The sequence below is a fragment of the Chinchilla lanigera genome, unplaced genomic scaffold (genome assembly GCF_000276665.1).
Source record: "Chinchilla lanigera isolate Chin_1 unplaced genomic scaffold, ChiLan1.0 scaffold00011, whole genome shotgun sequence".
Classification (NCBI taxonomy): Eukaryota; Metazoa; Chordata; class Mammalia; order Rodentia; family Chinchillidae; genus Chinchilla; species Chinchilla lanigera.
This window is the reverse complement of record NW_004955412.1, coordinates 9,422,499-9,443,125: the sequence shown is the minus strand read 5'-3', so window position 1 is coordinate 9,443,125 and position 20,627 is coordinate 9,422,499. Positions and strand designations below refer to the sequence as shown.

Genomic DNA, 20,627 nt, shown 5'->3' with positions numbered 1-20,627 from the left:
TTTATATGCTTAGCTGCAGTGTTGCTTAGTTTATGTTCTTTATGTCTTTTTGATAGATTGTAATTTTGTTGCTTAATGTCTCTATTCAGTTCAACACTCCTCTTAATTCCCCCTTGTTAATATTATTGTTGCTCTTCCCTTCATTTTCCTTAAAATTTCTTAGAATTCTTTCTCTACTGACTTATTTTCAATCATTTATTTTATCACCTTTCATAAATATAATTAATTAGAGAGAGTGGAAGTTTTCCCAAGTAATGGGATAATTTATTTACTTATATTTCCTTTATTGCATGTTTTGTGTGGTTTTGTTTTATCCATCTTGTTTCACAATAATTATTTATTTTACATAATTTTTCTTTCCATTATTTTTGCTGTTTTGATTTTGATTTTGTTAACATCTTCACTTACTTAGATTCTTCTATTCCTCTGTTCTGATTCATTTGTTGTTCCATTTTAGTGCTTTTTGAATTATTTTTCTCATGAGTTTCACTGAGTTGATATAATTTCTGAATCTTTGCTGGATATTTTGGCTGGGTAATGAGCTCTTAGACTTGAGTTCTACCTGTGGGTTTCCATCTTCACATAGTGTGTGTGTGTGTGTGTGTGTGTGTGTGTTTGTGAATATGCATTAAACTTGATTAAAACTTGTGGCATTTCAGGGTTTATAGATTTATAAATTCAGGATTTTCTCAGTTAGGGGAAATTCTTTTTATAATGCATTTAGTTATAGTCCTTCCTCCACTCGCTTCTTTTTCTCATTCTGCACCACACCGCTTTAGAAGTCAGAGTTTCATGAATTTTCTTCCTAATCTGTTCATAGTGAACTGAAGGATCATAGACAAATACCTACTATAAAGGACTGTATGCTAGTTCAAAAGAAAGGCACTGTATGCTATTTTATAAGAAAATCACAAAGCATACTTTAATTCAAGGATATTGAAACCTTTTCATGTCTCTTTAAGATATGAATATATGTGCTCTTATCTGCATTGACTATGCCATAGGACAGAGATGTCACTAATTTGGCAAAAGGAGAATAATATGCCTCTAAAAATAGCAAAACAATTGTTTTAACTGTGTAGATTGAAAGTGATAGGAGGATTCTTTTTACTTGTTATCCCAATTTGACGTACTGACCTGTATTATAACTGGAAATTATAAAGATTTTCTCTTACTCCAACAAAGATTTAAATGAGACTATATGGATAGGTCAGATTCAAAACAATTGCCTTTATTTATATAATTCCTGCAGTGGGGTTCTTTTTTTAGTTTTTTTCCTTTGTTATTATTTAGATGTATAGTATTTTCCTTCAGTCTTCTCTGGGAGACCCAAACTACCTTTTGTCATTTCTTTAATGGAATAATATTTTTACAAATGTGTCATCTGGGTTTCAAACACAATCGACAAAAGTCTTCTAGTCTTGCTAGATTTAATTATTTCTGTAAATAATCATCTTCTTGAAATATTGAAATGTTACAGTTTTAACTTGAGTTATCATTGCTCTGGAATTATAATAGTTAAGTATTATGTTGGTGAAGTCTATACCAGGATGACAAAAAATAATTATGAAGTGTCTCCAGTTTATAGATGGTGTGCAGTGGTTCATAGATATTTAGTTCCTTGTGTGAAGTTTAAGCAACTTGAAAGAACATCTCCTGTGATCACGTATTTTCTCATGATATTGTTGCCTGATGCTCTTGCTGGGTGATAAGGATGGCCTTTGATGTACAAAGACACCACTTTTTCTCTCTTCAGTGGAAATTCTCCCAAAATATGCTTGATCCTAACTAGTGTCTTCACTGCCTCTATTCATTTAATTCTCAGTGAAGGCTACATTTTCCTTTTTATACCTGGAGGTCAGATCTTTTTCTTTTACAACTTTATAAGTAATTTTAGCTGTTAAATAATACTATTGATAGACTGAAAGCTAATATTTTTATTTCTTCTCCCTTTAACCTTGGCTGTTGGGTACTTTGTCTCAGCAATGAGAAAAGTAACTAAGACAGAATTTCATACCAGAGGAGTGGAATCGTTACTGTAACTGTACCTAACCATGTGGTTTAAGAGCCTTTGGAGTTGGTTTATGGGAAAGGGAAGAGTAAGGAACAGTTCAGAAGTGCTGGCTGAAAAAGCAGAGCTGGAAGGCTCTAGGCTGTAATTGATGGGATATTCAGGTCAGAGTTCAGGAGACCAGAATCCTGACAAATGATGTTGGTGAGGACCCTGGTCAGGAGGTTTCTGCTGGGAGGAAGGACTACATTGGCTGTTGGACTCCAGACAAGGTGTGTTACACTTTGACAGAAAGTTTGTCTGAATTTGATTGTGTCCAGAGATTTTGGCTGAAATTAAATTAAGGATGGCAGACTAATTAATCTTGTTGAAGAAATTTCAAGGCAGACAGTGTTGAGGCATGGCTACTGCTGGGGGATTTTAGCCAGGTTTATGTTGACAGTAAAGAACAAAGAGCCCAGTAGAATGATTTAAAACATGGTGAGTTTGTGTAGAAGGAAAGCTCTAGTAAAGTTGCAGCCTGCAAATGGAACAGAAATCAGTTGTTGAAAAGACTATCAAGCAAAAGCCAAGTATTTCAGAAGAAGCCTACAGAAAAAGTGACCTGAGGACATCACAAAAATCAGCAGGAGTCCACTTTTTGCAGCCTGGGAGTTGCATAGGTAAAAGACTTTGCTTTGAGAAGAGTTCCCCAGAACACCATGTTCCAGAATGGTGGCAGCCCAGAGAAGCTGTTCCTCATGATTTGGTTCATAGGCACTCCACCCCTACAGCGAAGAGAGAAGGAATCCTAGGTACTGCTTCAGCTTGCAGCAGACCTTGGCATTATCCACATGGTGGTGGTTTTAAGTGCATGCATAATGCAAGAGTGGTGGGGTCAGGAAGACTTCCACCCAGATTTCAGAAGAAGACCTAGGAGGTCAGACCTGATAGGGCATTGGGTATAAGGCTCTGAGTATGAAATTCAAGATGTATTGGAGACCTCAGAATTCTGGAGAAGCTAGGAATGTAGATTGTGTGAGGAAAACTATGAAGAAGGAGCTGGGTGGGCCCAAGAGAGAAGCTATGGGAGCTATAACCACAAGAAATGCTGTAGGGGCAGTTACCCAAGGCTTTTGGAGTTCACATCTTGCCACAGATTGCCTTGGATGCTGGGTATGGAACTACAGAACTTAATGTTTGCCCTGCTGGAATTTGGACTTGCTTTGTTTCCATCTCTTTATATCCCCCTATTTGTACCATTAATAATGGTAACATTTATCTTGTGCCATTGTATGTTGGAAGTGTTTAACTTTCTTTTCATTTATATAGGGGCTTGCAGCTAAGAGCTAAGAGCAGTGCTGAAACTCCTCAGACTTCAGCAACTCTTAGAGCTGGACTAAATGCCTTTTGTGTAGAGGAATGCACATGAGTCTTTGGGAGACCAGGGAAAGAATATTATGGTTTGGGTCTAGATGTCCCCACAAAGCCTTGTGCAGTCATAGATGGGTGGTGCTAGGATTAAGTGTGGGTCTAATCCTGGTAGCCTGGATATAAAATAAGGGATGTAAAGAGGCTTGTGTTCACCCACCCTTGTTGCTTTCCTACCTTCTGCCTGCCAAACTACTTCTCCTCTGTGATGCTACCCTGTCTTGGAGCCAGTTGATTATGTACTAAAACCTCTACAAACAATGAACTGCATTTCTCTTTGAAAAAAATTACATCATCTCTCTGGCTGGTGTTCTTGACTCTGGCTTTGGTAATCTCAAGACCAAGTTCTCCACTGCTGATTGATTAATTCTTCAGCCCTTCTCCTGTTTGCCAGCCACTGTACTGTTACCTTCTGTTCCTTGACCATTCTGGGCTCTCTCACCTTTCTCCTTCCAGACTGCATATAGTATTATCTGCTGGGGGCTCTTCCCTTCCTGACTGGGTCTTCGAAAGCCTGCTTTTCCTGCAAGGCTCTCTTCAAACATCTCCTCAAGAAGCGGCAGACATTCTCTTTCTTCCCTTTCTGAATTTTCCCTGCCTGTCCCTGTGGTAACCTAATTACAATGTATTGCCATGATCTGCTAGGGGCCACAAGAGGAAAAAAAATCTTTTTGTCTTGATATCCTCAGATGTAGCACAACTGTGGCCTTAAAAGATTGATAATATTTATCAAACAAATACTTAGATGAATGTTTTGTTTCTGTGAAATAATGGTATTCTCTATGTCAGGTATTATACTAATGGTGGGTATGTTGGGACCAACAGAACATGATCCTCATCTTTAAGAAGTACATGGTCTGTGGTGAGGTGGGGTAGCTGCTGAGAGACAATAGGCCATTCATGAAGGAACAGACTATATTTCATTTAGACCTAAAAAAGGCAGCATTTAGGCTATTCATCTTTTAAGAAAGGTGGATTCATAGCAATTTAAAACCCTGAATTTTAACTTACCCATTAATGAGAGCAGTTTTATTATAAATTCTACCTCTTAGGGATATGTATGCTTATTGACCCAAGTGTCAAGCTTTCATAGCATCTTGTGAAATAAGGAGATAAAAAGTCTATATGTTTCAAATGATTTACCATTAAGTAGAGGCTGTGTGTCAATTATAGACAGATATTTGGAAGTCAAAACTTCAGCAGTTGTCTGAGCTGAACTACTTTGTGCCTTCTAATTTTTGAGGTAAGTTTTAAAAGGGAAGTCTTAGCTACTGGTTCATAGTCTATTGCTGAAGTTGGAGTGATTGTTCTCTAGTTTTCATTTTTCAAACTTTAAGAATTGTTTTCTTCTGTTCTGATCTGCAGTTTAATAATTGTAGGAATAAAAATCTTTACTAGTTAATTGAATATTACAGTTTAAATATAACTGCTATGCATAGTGTTGGAAAATACTATCTAAAACAATTTTTCTTTATTATTATAAAAGTTACTAAATATCCATGATAACATCCTCTAGGCCTTAGTGGCATCATTTGAAAATGAACAGTCATTGTATCTTAAAGTAGAGAGGTACTTTTTTAAGAAACAAGAATTTCTAGTTGATAGGATATTGTATCCAGAGAGGAGGTTTTTTTTTTTTTTTTTTTTTTTTTTGGTCTCTGTTGAATTTATTTAGTGAATATTTTCTGGATGATTAGTTAAGATACTGCAATTGGGAATAGAACATGAGTTTATTGTCTTTATATCTGTGTTGTTTAATTTATAACTATGAGGGCATCCTCAGTGTTAGGAGAAATTCCAGTTAGAAGTAATTTTTTTTCTGTCTATGCTATAGACACTTATAGACACCTTAGAAGATACAATTCTTCAAAGTTTAGACAAAATTCATGCAATGTGTTTAGTGATATATGTATTGTAGTTCAGCAAAAATATCCAGGTTATAGGAATGTTTATTCTGAATTTGGTTTTTCATAAGAATTTCATAATTAGAAAATTTCATAGCAACAAATCACACCATCATTGAATGAGGACATAGTTTTAATTTGTGGTAGAAATTTTCAAATACAATAATATGATAACTAGTAATGGTGATATATAGATTTGGCTTACAAAAAAGTTTCAGTGAAGGAAATGAATATGAATTTTCAGACATAAGTAATCAAACTGGAGGGTATAAATTTGAAAGCTAAAAGAGATAGGAGTTTTAGAAGAAAGAAATGATAGCATCAAATTAAAGGAAAAGTAACAGACAAGGTTAAGTGAGATAAAGACACAACAGCATATATTGATTTAAATAATTATGGAAGCAATTTCAACACATTATTTCCTATCTTATTTTCTCTGTCCATACTAGATAACTGGGTAGATATATTCTATTATTATCAACTCTGGCTGATGTTAATGTTAGCAAATACAACATATATTGAAGAGCAATCTTATAACACGGCAATGTAAAATGCATGGGAATGTTTTTATCTTAATAAACGACTGTCTCAGGTAGCTTTGAAGATCAAATCTATGAAAATGCAATTAATGTACAATGTGTCTTAATAAAAGGATTCTTTAAATAACAAACTCTAAACAGTTTTCTATTTTCATTTCACATCCATTTTAAGAACTTCTTAACTGGACTCTTAACTTTTGCTACCACAATTCTTAGACCCTGTGTAAGCTCTTGACATGTACTTAACGTGTTTTAATTCTATTGTTGTCTCATTTCTGAGTAGAAGGAAAACTCAGGGAATGATATTGGTAAGAACAGCAGAACAAATCTCACACAGCCTATATTACTGAGCATTAATAATGTGTGTTTCTGCCGTTTCTCAGTCCTGACCACTTTTCAGGATTTTCTCATAAGGCGAAATAGATTGGACAAGAAAATGTGAATATGTAAACTACATGTACTTGTTTTAGCCAAAGTCAAAGGAAGAGTAGCAGTGACCGAAGAAGCTCCTTTAGCATACAAACTCAGCTCTGCTCTGTGTTCTGTACTCTTTGAAGCATCAATTCCCTCTATATTTTTCCTGAGATCATTCTCAACAGTGAGTCTCACTAGATCACCTGTAAACTTTCTTCAAATTATAATGAATTGTGTGCATTTACTTATCCATTTTTTTCATTGTAATTTTAGCACTAGAAAATAGAGTTCCTTTTGCCAGGTCATCTGGAAATAAGTATGTTGATAAAACAGACCTACATTCTGTCTGGTCATTTTGTGCTTTACTTTTGGCTGCTCTTATTTTTTTGTGGCTGAATGAATACAAATCATTCCAAGTCCTACCATTTTAAGTTTCTTTTAGGTCTGTTTCTCCTGAGCTCTAGCTGACCTGCATGACTTCCCATGAGATTGTTAACATTAGGCATCTGTTTCCACATGGTAGTTCGATGCCCTCCCCTGCTCATGTACCGCATATCCCCTTTTTGGACATATGATACTATAATGATGAATACACTTGTGAATGGACTTCAAGAAGATGTAAGATAGCAATATAGATAGTATGTGGATGTAATATAAAGACATTTTGGGTATTCTGTAAAGATTGGAGAGACTGTTAAAAAAAGTTATCATTGGTAATATTTTTAGCAAGTAGAGTAGGGGATTAAAAAGAAAAGTGATTAGCTGTACTAGCAGCATTTAAAAAGCTCATGCCTTGGTAGGTGGGATGATGATATAGATAAATAAGAGAGGCCTAGGGATTTTTTGGGTAGTGAAACTAATACATATGATACTATAATGATGAATACACTTGTCAAAACTCGTATGATATACAACATCAGGTATGAAATCTAAGCTGAACATGATGGTGTCTGCCTGTAATCCCAGCTACCTGGGGGCTGGGACAGGAGGATTACAAATTTGAGGGCAGCCTGGCTACACAGTGAGACTCTGTATCAAGACATAAAGAATAAATCCTTGTGTATGCTCACCTCACAGGTGGTAATAATGAGTCAGTATAGATTTATTTATTGTAATACATATACTGCTTTGGTGGGAGATATTGATAATGGGGGAAGCTTTGCATGTGTGGGTGCAGAGGACATATTGGGAAGAATCTGTACCTTCATTCAATTTTACTATGAAACCAAAAGTAGTCTAAAACTAGAATCTGTTGGAAAACAATGGGCAAACACATTCATTCTTGTTAATATCTTAGAAGCATCCAAAACATGAGTTAAAATTTACTTTCTCTGATTCAAAATGAATGAATTAACCTATGAGTAAAATTTATGGGCTTAAGAGAAATAGCTCTATTGCTTCACTCGTTAATTACCACTTCTGATAAACACTTTTTATAGTTTGAACAAATTTATTAAAATTGGCTCATTTAATCTTCTCTTCAATGAGCACCCACACAGCTGTCTGCAATAAAGACACTGGTTGTAGTGTTGTTTCTAGGTTTCAATTCATATAGTAGTTGGGGAACACAGAATGATAAACACTTTAAAAGGTATAGCTCAAATCACTTATATTCTGTTGCTAACATTTGCTTCTCATTTACCTTTAGGTCTGAAGTTTGAGGAAATCCAAGAAAGATTTGGAGAGGAGTTCTTTAAGATATGCTTTGATGAGAACGAGAGGGTTCTTCGAGCTGTAGGTGGCACACTGCAGGACTTTTTCAATGGGTTTGATGCTTTGTTGGAACACATTAGAACTTCTTTTGGAAAACAGGCCACTCTGGAGTCACCATCTTTCCTATGCAAAGAGCTTCCTGAAGGTTCCCTTATGCTCCACTACTTTCATCCTCACCATATCGTGGGGTTTGCGATGCTGGGGATGATTAAGGCTGCAGGAAAGAAGATCTATCACCTGGATGTGCAAGTGGAACAAGTTGCAAATGAGAAGCTGTGCTCTGATGGATCAAACACGGGCAACTGTAGCTGTCTTACTTTCCTGATCAAAGAATGTGAAAAGACCAACATCACAAAGAATCTTCCGCAGGGAACCTCCCAAGTTCCGGGGGACCTCAGAATTAGCATCAACACTTTCTGCAGAGCCTTCCCTTTTCACTTGATGTTTGACCCCAACATGTCAGTCCTTCAGCTGGGGGAAGGTCTGAGAAAGCAGCTCCGATGTGACACTCACAAAGTGCTCAGGTTTGAGGACTGCTTTGAGATTGTTTCTCCAAAGGTCGATGCTACTTTTGAGAGGGTTCTTCTGCGACTGTCCACTCCATTCGTGATTAGGACCAAGCCTGAGGCGTCCAGTACAGAAAATAAAGACAAGGTAAGTAAGTAGCCATGGAGTTGAGATGGGTGATAGGCACTAGTAGAATGGATAATTATTTCTATAAATTACATGTTGACTGTACTTGTAATTATTTAGGCAAGAGAGCTTTAAGTGCCATTTAGTAGATTACTTGTCCCTGGATGTATATAAAAAGATTTGGCCCTATTCCCAGCCATTTTGCATAGTGTCTGCCTCATTCATTAATTTATTTCAGCACATAAAAAGAAAACATTTATTAATACTACCCATAGTAATTACAAAAATGATAGGACTCGCTGAAAATCTAATATTATAAATTCAAGAATGCTTCCACTGATTGAAGTCAAGCTATGAGAGAAATATTGAGACTGATTTCAACACTGTGGGTCTTGACCATCTTATCTTTGAATAAATATAGGTAAAAAGCCAGCTGCACTATAATATATCCTCTTCTAATTTCATTATCTAGGAACACTTGGTTTATCCTCTACGTTTATCTTAATAAATAGAACAGTATATTCCTCAAAAGTTGGAAGTTGACTATTTCAACATTTATAATTGTTTTCAGTATTGAAATAGGGATTCACTCCTTTTGGAGCATATTCATGCCTTGAGAGAATAGCATGGCTTGTGTATCTTTATTGTGGATTTCTTTGACCTTATTTTGGGAAATCTGAGTTATAAATTATAAATAACTTATGAAAAAACACCTTACAAATAAACCTTAAGTTAGTTGGACTTAAGCATACATTTTATTCCTCAGATAAAATCTTTTGAAAAGACCGTCTGAAAGGCTAACATGAATAATAAATATAAAACAAATTCAACAATGACCATTTTTAATTTTGATAATATACCTTCAGTTATTAAAAGGAAAATAACTTCAATTTTTAGGATAGAGATTCGAATACATGGTCATTCCGTTTTCAATAAAGTGTCTTTTCAACATTTTCTATCTGGGTGAATACATTTTCACTACTCATTTTGTTTTCAAGTACTTTGGGGAAGCTGCTGGCTATTAGAAATAAACAGATGGCTGTGAGCTAAAGGAAGGAAGCATTGCAGAAATAATGAAAAACTTAATTTCTTAGTCCCTTTTTTTGTCGCTGGGACCCTCACAATTTGGAAGAGTAGACGTTGATTCTGGCTCACGCTTTCTGTAGATTTCAGCCGCTGGGCAGCTGGCTCTCAGGTAGGATCCGCATGCAGAGGGTCATGGCTGCCAGGATGCGCAGAGAGAAGGGAGGAGCTGGGGAGGGAGATACTCTTCCAGGTCATGACCCAGGGCCCCTCCCAGCAGCACACTCATACACTAGTAAGTACAGAATTCCCATAAGACAGTCAACTTCCAGAAGCCCTGCTTTTGAGTGCATGAGAATTTGGGGGAAAATTCTAGATCTAAACCATAACATTTATAATCTACACATATTCTGGAGTGTTTGCAATGGTGGATAAATGGAAAAGTCGCTTCCTAAAAGCAGAATCAGAGCTGTTTTCAAGGATTTAATGTAGTATTGGTTTCGTAATCAATTAACCTCTGAAATTTTGAAGACTACTTGCACTATTTTGCACATAATCTAGCCAAAAGAGTGATAGAAACATTTTTTAAAAGTATTTGAGAGAAATGGGGTGATGCACATTTATTCACGATGACTGAATTAAGTGATTTAGGAAAACCATCTAGTACCATTTTTATTATAGCATAAAAACCCAGTGATTTGAAATTACTTATGGCAGATATGGATTTCAGTTTGGGACAATTAGATATTTTAGTCTGAATCAATTATTATTATTGCTTGTATTTGATCACATAAATATATTTTAGTAATATCTTCATGTGAAAATCATATATATGTATATATGTTCAGTAATTACTGCTCATTTTGATGGATTTTAGCATGAAATAAACTTACAAAATGTGTACTTTTGTCCACATTTGTAATTGCTTTAAAAATGAAATAATTCTAGCTTTTTAATTTAGAGACTATGGAAGCTTCTAGCTCAGTTTTATGGAAGTTCAGCATTTAGCTAGGAGCTTTTACATATTTTTGGTGTTCAGTACTGAAGTTAGTATTTTTGAAAGCATGCCCTAACCAGAATATATTATTACCAATACTATTTGTTTTATATCTTATAGATTTGAAAAACATTAATTCAATTTAAATTTACTGCCTCAGAGTTTTCGCCCTGTATTTCATTTGGCTTGTATTTCTATTTAATTCCTATACCAGGGTTAAGAAATAGACATAATGAAATGATGACTCAAATGTCAAGGCCCCCTGCCAATTCCAATAATAAGGACCTGAGCTCATTGAGAAGATGCAATCATCCTTTAAACCTGTTCCTGGGAGTTTAGAAATCACATTATAGGCAGGATTCTTAGTTAGAAATGGATAGTAATCTGCTCATTACTATATTTACATTTCTGCTTACTCTCCTACATTTGTTAGAGAGGTTATAATTGCCCCAGATTGAAACTAATAACATGGAGCAATAACGTGGATTCTTAGCCAGATGAATAACATTTTTTAATTAGTGTGTCTCCAAATTTCCAATATGCAGTGTGCTAAAATGTGAAAAGTAAAAAGAAAATCAAGCCTACAAAATTATAAATTTGATAAATTTGACCTTGACTTACATTATTTTCCCATAATAGCTCTTATTATTAGATTATTCCATGTGGCCTGAAGTCTATAACTCTTTGGTTGGCATTGATGAGAAAATGCTATTTTACAATAATTAAACATTTATTTCTTAGTCTAACACTTGAAGGCTGTCATTATTTAGTGAATAATGAGTTATGGACCACCACCACTGCCATTAAGAAAAAGTGGAGAGTTAATCATTAGCCACATGACAGTAAGACACTTGTAGATTCAACTGAAAATGCTTTGAGAAACTACAATCTCTGTTGTTTTGTATTGATAGTCACAGGTTAACTGTATGACTACGAGAAGCACATGCTCATGAGTAGCTTAGTGAGAAACCAAGCAAATAGAAAGACATTTTCCTGACTCTAAAGGATTTACATCTTGATCTTCCTCTAAACATGGCTATAGATGTGAATGCATTGGTCACCAGTTGCAAGGATGGCTGTGAGAGGCATCTGTTTCAGTAATCCGTGGCAGCTTTCATTCAGCAGTCTTGAGGTCAGAGGAGACCTCCGGACGGCTCACCCAGGCTTTGGTCCTATGACTTGGTCTCTTCCATGTCTTCTGCAAGTCCCTGTCTCCGCTGCCCACTTTCTTCCTGCCCTACCACTTTCTGTTTTTGCAGCTTCCTTTAAACTCATCTTCTTTTTCATCACCTTCTTTTCTTATCAAATATCAGGCATTAAATATGAGTTAATTATCAAAACCCCAGATAAGCCAGTAATAATGACTCAATTAGAAATGCACATTAATTTGTGGTTTCTTCACACATCATTCAGATCTAATGTTATTCTGGGAACTTGGAAGTTCCTTAAATAAATCTTTTGAGTTCCAAAGCATGTTGGTAAATTTGAGAGGAAATTTGCTGCAGTGCAGTGAACAGTTTGGGTTTTAATGTTTAGTCATATAAATCTAACCCCCTAAACTAGATCTGATGGTTTGTTTGTATGGAGTTGCACATGTTTATAAGGAGATCAGGAAGCGGCGCGTCGCTTTCTTCTTAGATTGTAAGTGGGGTCATCATATGTGTGGGAGAAGTGTCAGACTGGGAAAGAAATTAAATCCGTTTAATCTCTAGATGTCAGGCTTATCCATCTGGAAATAATAAGCCTAAACAAATAATTATGTACTTTTATTCTTTTATAAGCCATTGTTAACATATGTACATTTGTTAATATGAGGTTGTCTTGGTTACTTTTTTCTCATTGCTGAGACAAAATACCCAACAAAATGCCCAAAATTAAAGGAAGGAAAGGTTTATTTGGCTCACAGTTTGTGGAGGTTTCAGTCCATACTTGGCTGGCTGCGAGGCAGAAGGTAGCAAAGGAACAAGAGCAAAGGGGGGAATGGCAGCCGAACAGCAAACAGCCAGAGCAAAAGGGAGGAATGGGGGCAAGCAGCTTCTTTCCCTGCCTTACATTGTAAACAGGCTACCCCCACCTAAGGGGGGTGTAGCTCTCACATAATCTCCATGCCCTCCTCTCCCACAGGCTCAGGATGTATACAAAGTAAGCACCCTGGCTTCCTGCTGAGTCACTCAGCCAAACCTCTAGACTCCCCAAGTTGACACAATGTATCAACCATAACAGAGGTCAGATTATATGAGTAAAAGTTTATCTCTTCTCCATGATTTAGTGAATTTAGTTTCATTGTTAAAGAAAATACAGGGTAGATATGGCTTATCTACTATGAAAAACTCGTCCTTCAAGACTAAATTAAAATCATTCTCTGACATCTTAGACGGCCTCCTGAAAAGGTTATCTTTGAGGATCAAATGGCATAATCCATGTAAAATTTTTAGCATCTTCAGCTCCATGGTTAATAATGAATGTATATTCATTATTATTACTTTTACCACTATTGTTATTAGTGTTCATTTTACCTGTAATATTCCCTTTTCCTCACTCTCCTACTCACTTCTTGCCTTATAGAACAAAGTACTGGATATCAGTAGGTTTAATAAATTTAGAGAAATATCAGGATCACAATATCTTCACAAAACAGAGTTTAAGGTCTGCTTCTTTCCTTAAAAAGGACCAGATCCTCCCTTACAAATTCTGTAGGACTTTTGTTTAAGTCTGCTTTTTATTCACATACTATCACTGTTTTCATATCCCTGGTCTCCTTCGCATACTAAAAAAAATTGCAATCCAGTTTTTATTGCCTGTGTCTACTAATATCTTTCATGTTCACTTATTTTGCTGTGACTTCCAAAATGAAATAGGTCAACATAGGCTCACACTGAAGTAGCAATAGATTTTGAAAAACAATAAATACTGTTCTTTTAATATTTATTTGCTGTTGTTTAGCAGCAATGCTTCAAAGAATTTTAATAACATACTAGAAGGAGCCCAGCATTTGAAATACATCAGCCCTACTGCAGAACATTAGTACTGTTGCTCATCTTCAATTTTGTTCTCAGGGTTGACATTGAGGAAGAGCATAACAAAGATCCTATATTTTGTAACCCTCAAAAATATCCTTACCTGTGTCTTATTAATTAGATGCTACAAATAAAAGCTAGGAAAAATCAAGAATAAAGCAGGACAAAATTTTGACCTTCTGTGGTCATCTCTCTCTCCAAAATGTTCTTTTATCATTTTAGACAGCTGCCAATCTTTTTATGGCATAACGATTGAAACATTTTAAATATATTTATTAATGTTATCATACCATAATGAAATTGCTGAAAGATTTTTTTTTTCTTCAGTTGGCTGTCAAGAATATATTTCGTTGCTTTAACTTTGCATTGGAAAAGTACAAACATTTCTTCTCTATTCAGATCTTAATATTCCAATAGAGAATTTCAAATATTGAACTGTAGCTTTAGTGATGGACAGTTTGACAGTAAGGCTTTCTCTCTATGCTAACAAGACACTAGACATAAATTCATTCAAAATTGCCTACAGTTTGTTTTCTATTGTTAGAACAAATTGACATCTCTCATTTTAATTTTTGTGTTGCTCACATTTCTCCATTTGAACAATGATTTTTTCTTTAAAGTAGATAGGAAGAATTGAGATTTTGATGAAGATATCAGCAGTATTCATCTTGGTCTTTGAAAAACACCTATAATATTAAAATTACTATATAGTGCTGTTACTGTTACTATACAGTTGCTGCCTTTTGTATAGAGAAAACCGTTGAGATTATGTGGTGAATTATACACATTATATACTATCAGCATTCTTATGTTTAAAGTGCACATTTTGCCATTGTTCAATTTTTGTCAGCAAGAAAGATTTAAGCTGTAAACTTACAAGGCAGGTACATTCTATGAGATATCAGGAATTATTTAGTTTTATTATTGTAGGTCCTAAGAAGGAAATATTACTCTCTTTTGTTAAATAATTAGGTAGTCTTCATTTAATTTATTTTCGTTTTAAAATCAGAATAATTTTGTTTTAGCCAATAGCTTTGTCTCAGTAAATTAAAAGCTGAAGAACTCCTTTGAGTACACTATCTGTCTCTCAGTTGTAAAGGTGATATTTTTGTTTACCTTTCTTTCCTTATTTTCAAAGGCTTTGTTTCAATTTCCATATAAATTTTGAGATCCACTTGTCACTTTCCTAGAAAATGCTGCTGGTCTTTTTCTTTTTCTTCTTCTTTCTCTTTTTCAAGCTGTGGTTGAAACCAGGGCCTTGAATGTGCAAAGCATCCAAGTCTGGAATATTGGTAAGGGTTGCGCTGAATCTCTAGATCAATTTAGGAAGAAATACAGTTTTAAACACTCCATGAAAATGATATCTCTCTGAGTTCTTTTGGGCTTTAATTTTTGTTAAGAAATGGTTTATTGTTCTCAATGAATGGGTCTTGCACTTCTAGAAAGCTTATCTCTGTATAGTTTGTTCTATAATATTATTGTAAACAGAAGCATATTAAATTATACTTTCAGTTTTGTTTACAAATAAGAATATTTACATCATGATCATTTAGCCTGAAAGTTGAGGCAGTCATCTTTCTTCTTTTTGTTATTCTCTCTTTTCTTTTCCCTATCTCGCTAGCTAGAACCTTCTGTATAATGTTGACTAGATTTAGTGAGAATGGTCATTCTTGCCATTTTTGAACTTAGAAGAAAAGCATTCAGTCTTTTACCATAACTGTCATGTTAGCTGGTATTTCTAATAAGATTGGGAGAGTTCATTTCTCGCTGGAGTATGTTGAGACTTTTTATCATGAGATTTGGATTACAAAGTCTACTTTTTGTATCTGCTGTGGTAATTATTATGTGGTTTTGTCCTTTAGACTGTTGATTTGACATACCTGTTATATTAACTGATTTTCAGATGTTAATCTTCATATAAATCCTGCTTAATCATGGTGGATAATGGTATGAACCTTGTAATAATGTTTTCTATTTAGTTTGTTAATATTTTGCTAAGGAATTTTGAATCTATGTTTATGAAAGGTGTTGGTCTATAGAGAGGCATGCTCAGAAATTATGGTGAATGTCTAAGTTAAAAAAGTTGTTACAGAAGAAGACACATTGTCAGTAATCTGCCTCAAAATATTCTCCCTGTCTTCAAACACATATTCTATAGTTCTTGCCACTTCTGAAGCAGTTTTGGAAGTCCATTTCTCATAAGTGTCCTTAGCTAACTGTCATGGTTGCCCCAGTGCCCCAGTGAATTCAAAATGTTTACCATTTGTCTTGACTTTGTGGAAGAACCAGAAGTCCTTTGATGTCAGATCTAGTGAATAAGGTGGATGAGGATTCACAGTGTTGTTTTTATGAGCTTGGCTTTCTTTTAAATAGTGCTCAGCAGCAGCGCTCACCTCATTTTTGACCACACCACCCATGAAGACACTCTTGAAAAATGACTTCCAGGACAGCTTCAGAAAGTGCAAAAATGTGTTCAGAGTGAAGGGGATTATTTTGAGGGCAATTAAGGTTGATTTGTCTTTAGCTGTAATGATTTTTGTTATTGAAACACACACCATCTATTTTGATCAACCCTTATGTTACACATTTTTTTCTTGTGATTTCTTTGGTCTCAAAGAATGACTTGGGAAAAGGTTACAGGTCCTTTATCCCTGAAAGAATTTGTGTGGGATTGCTGATATTTCTTCTTTAAGAAGAAAGTTCGGTAAAAGTCACCAGTGAAACATCTGGACGCGGGCTTTTTTTATGGGTTGATTTTTAATTACCAGTTCAATTATTTTACTTATTAGAGGTCCATTCAGATTTTCTATTTCTTCTTGAGTTACTTGGGCAATTATATATTTCTAAAAATTTTTCCATTTTGTATAAATTTTCCAATTTATTGACGTAAAGTTTTTAAGTAGCATTTCCATGTAATCCTTTTAATTTCATTTGTTTAATAGGTTATTTCTCTTTTTAATTTTCTCAATTTTTGTTTGGTGCACCTTTAGGAGCTGTGTTTTCATGTGTATATACATTTTTAGTTACTCTATTTCAAATTGTAGAGCCTTTCTTCAGTTTGAAATCTCTTAGTTTGTATCTAGTATTTGTGGTCTTACAGTCCATCTCGTTTGATATTAGGATGTCCTCTTTAGCTTTTTAATTACTGTTTGCATCATGTCTCTTCTTTTTTTAATCTTTCAACCTGTGTTTGTTTTTGAGTCTAAAAGACCGCTTTTAATCGAAAGTTAGATTTTACTTTTTAAATATGCATGGCATGACAACTTCTGTCTTTTGGTTAGATAAATTACTTTTAATTTAATGTAATCATTGATTTGGTTGGATTTATATCTATCATTCTGCTACTTTTTTGTATATCTCCTGACTTTTGTTCCTCTATTTCTTTGTTAGTACTTCTGTAATTTAATTTTTAATTGGTATATGTTTGCAGTATACCAATAAATTTAATTTAATCAATTAAATTAAATTAATTTAATCATTAAATTTATTGTGGGGAGTTGGTATATGTACATGATACATTTTATCATTTTATTAATGGTTGTATTAGAGATTATGATATATATTTTAGTTTATCACAGTGTCCTTCAAATTAATACTAACCTAATGTTAGTAATCTATAACAGTTTTTTTCTGTAAAAATCCATTCCTTGGGGCTAGGGATGTAGCCTGCTTGGCAAATGCAGGGTCCTGAGTTCGATTCCCAGTACCAAAAATAATCCATTTCCTTTTACTCTTTGGGTGATATTTTTTTGCACATAGTAAACTTAATGATATAATAATTTTGGTAGTCATTATAGAAAATGTTAAGTGTATGTATATAATTACCTATGTAATACATGTTTTTAAAAACGAATTAGGAAAACAAAGGAACATATATTTTAGTGTATTCGTATACTCTCATATTTATTTATATATTTACTATTTCCACAGGTCTTTATTTCTTCCCATGTTTTTATGTATTTTCTTGGGTTCTTTTGTCATATTTTGTAGAGTAGTGCTACTAGCAGCCAGTTCTACTATTCTTTATTCATCTGAGAATATTTTTATTGCACCTTCACTTCTGATAGTTTCTGTGGATACTGAATCTTTGGTTTGAAGTTGTTTATTATTTCTTTTCCCAGCAAGTGGACTATGTCCTTCAATGTGTCTTGGTCTCTTTTGTTTCCAACTAGAGGTTGATTGTCCCTTGCATTGTTTATTTCAGTGCACAAAACAGAACATAGTGCAGTGACAGAAAGTGACTGGACTTAAGTGTTGAAGAAAATAATTGGGTAGGGAAGGCTTTACTGAGAAGCTGATATATGGCCTTTTAAAAAGGATTGTATAAGGTTGGTGTATTTCTGTCATTCTCATACTGGTAGGATTCTAAAGTGATTATTGCAGTATACAATTGGATACATTTGTGCTAAAATTTTTTTTTGAGACATCTAGTTTAATTTCTTCTTTTCTTGTATATTATCTGTCCTGCCCCATAAACAGATCTGTAAATTGTCTTTTTTTGGCTGTTGAAGAATATATATATAATTTAGGTATATCTGTTTTTACTTTTTCCTATAAATCTCATCAGATATAGAAGTGAAGATAATTGAAATTTTAAAGAAATATTGTGTCTGTTAAAATTTTTAAATATAATCTTTTATCTCTGATTTGGTCTTTATAATTTCTTTTCAGATTTTCATTAGTTTTACCATTATTTTTCTGCATCATATTTTCTTTAATTACTCATTATGAATCTAACATATTTTAACATATCTATTACTCTCATCTTTGTTACTTCCAATACAGTTGTCTTGTATAACATTTAATTTATTCATCTGTAAAAAATAATTGTGAAGAAACTTCCATCCAGAAACTTTTGTCCAGAAACTTCTATAGAAATGTAAGTCTACATTTTAATGGTCAGTTTATTTGCATATTTCAGTATCAGCTTCTAGTCCACTGAACTTTTTTCTTTCTATTGACAGTTTAAATTGAAATAACAAGTTTCTCTCTGGATATATTATCTTTCTGGGACTGTATAGAACCCTAGCAGTTATAGTGAAACCAAAGTCTGTATGTTCCTTTGATTTTTTTTCTCTGAAGAACAAATTGAACTCTGGGGCCCAATCAAGCAGTCCACGAACATTAGAAAAATATTAATATCATGTCAACATTGTCTTGACAACATCACAGGATACATTACCTAATAAAACACCATAGTTGTCTTACAGTTTGTACCTTGCCTTCATCAGGAATCCAGATCTTGCCTATTGATCTGGCATCATTGTGGTGGAAAGATGGCTTAGATAGTCATGATAACTGCCTCAATCTTCCTGAAGTATGTTCAAGACAGAAAAAGATATCAGAGAGAAAGAACATAATACACTACACTTTCTTGTTTTTTTTTCTTCTCTCATCTTGCGTATTAACTTGTGAGGATTCTGAGATTGGGTATAATTGGGTTCCAGAACTCAGATTACAACTAGTCCTTGATTGTAATAGCAACTATTAAATCATGATCAAAGCTGTATCGTCTTTCTTTGTCTAAGTGGGTTTTATGGTAGTGTCCAATTATTATAATTGAAGCAATCCACTTTGCATGTGCCTTGGTTGGGCACCATTCATTGAACAAATACAAAAGTGGCACTGAGAGACAGTGCTTTTTTATTTTAAAGAGAATAAAAAATAAATAACATTAAAAATGATACAGAAATGCAAAACAAGATGATAGGAAATCAACAATGGTTGTTATATTGCACATTGTTATCTCAAAGTAGTTGTTCAGATTACCAGATATAGGCATGCAAGATTGATCAAAAGAAAAATTAAGCATTAACTGTTCCTTCACTAAACCAATAGAAATTAGTAGTACAATTATCTTAGCTATCTTGTGTAAATATATATGTACCCTTCTTTCTTTCTTTTGATCTTTCCCTTATTCCAATTGTCCTTCCTTTTGAGCAGTTTCTTTCCTTTTCACAATATCTATTGCATGTTTTGGATTTTATTTACTGTTTCAGTTTCTTACACTAGGGAGATTAGAAGAAGCAGGCACAACCACAAACACACTCAGCCACCTTATCTTTGACACAGGGGCCAAACATGTTCAGTGGAGGAAAGACAGCCTCTTTAACAAATGGTGCTGGAAAAACTGGCTCTCCACATGCCGAAGGCTGAAACTAGACCCATGGCTATCACCATGTACTAACTAAAGTCAAAAGGGATCAAAGAGCTAAATATGAAAAAGGAAACACTAAATTTGCTGAGAGACAGTACTGTGTTGCAAAAAATACAGACTTGGCAGCAGGACTTCCCAAGTCTAAGTCCTGTTTGTCTTATTTACTAGCTGGGAGACTTTGAGCAGTTTTACTTGTTAAAGCTTGTTTTGTTTGCCAATTTCATAGGCGGTGGGCCTCTTTTGTTCTTTCTCATTTCCTTTAAAACTGAGTGTCATACTGTATCTTTCAAACAGAGGATTTGTTTCAGTTTTGCTACCATTGATTTAAGGGCTGGGTTGCTTAGTGCTGGTGCCTGTTTACTATGTGTGCGGCCTTGGTTTGGTCCCCAGCACCATGCATACAAGATAATAAATACCCACTTATTTAACATTGTCTTGGTTGTTTCCTTTGTCTTTAATCTTTACTTTTGATTAAGCTGAGTCATTTTGTTAAATTTAAATGTCATTCATTCTTAGAGAAAAGTGTCAAAATGTGGTCTAACATTTAAAAACACTATATATTTTTACATAATTTCAGATATTATTTTGCATGCCTTGCATGAAAGTATCCATATGTAGAAACTGCCTTCAAATATTGGAATAGTTACTTCTTTCTTTTAGAATAAAAAAACCAGAATCAAAAAATACATATTATAAGTAGATTTGATTGAGTGTTAAGAGAAACTTCCCAACAATTAAAGATATTAAAAATGGAATGGAGGGGCTGGGGATTTAGCTTAGTGGCAAAGTGCCTGCCTGGCAAGTGCAAG

General features: G+C 34.5%; 1 protein-coding gene across 1 annotated transcript in view; it reads left to right on the top strand.

Moving 5' to 3' along the window:
• Positions 1–20,627, top strand: part of Gucy1a2 (guanylate cyclase 1, soluble, alpha 2) — a 262,305-nt gene that overhangs the window by 37,208 nt on the left and 204,470 nt on the right. The window contains exon 4 of the mRNA XM_005378617.1: positions 7,927–8,645. Within this exon, the coding sequence (XP_005378674.1) occupies positions 7,927–8,645 (719 nt within the window). The remainder of the gene's footprint in view (positions 1–7,926; positions 8,646–20,627) is intronic.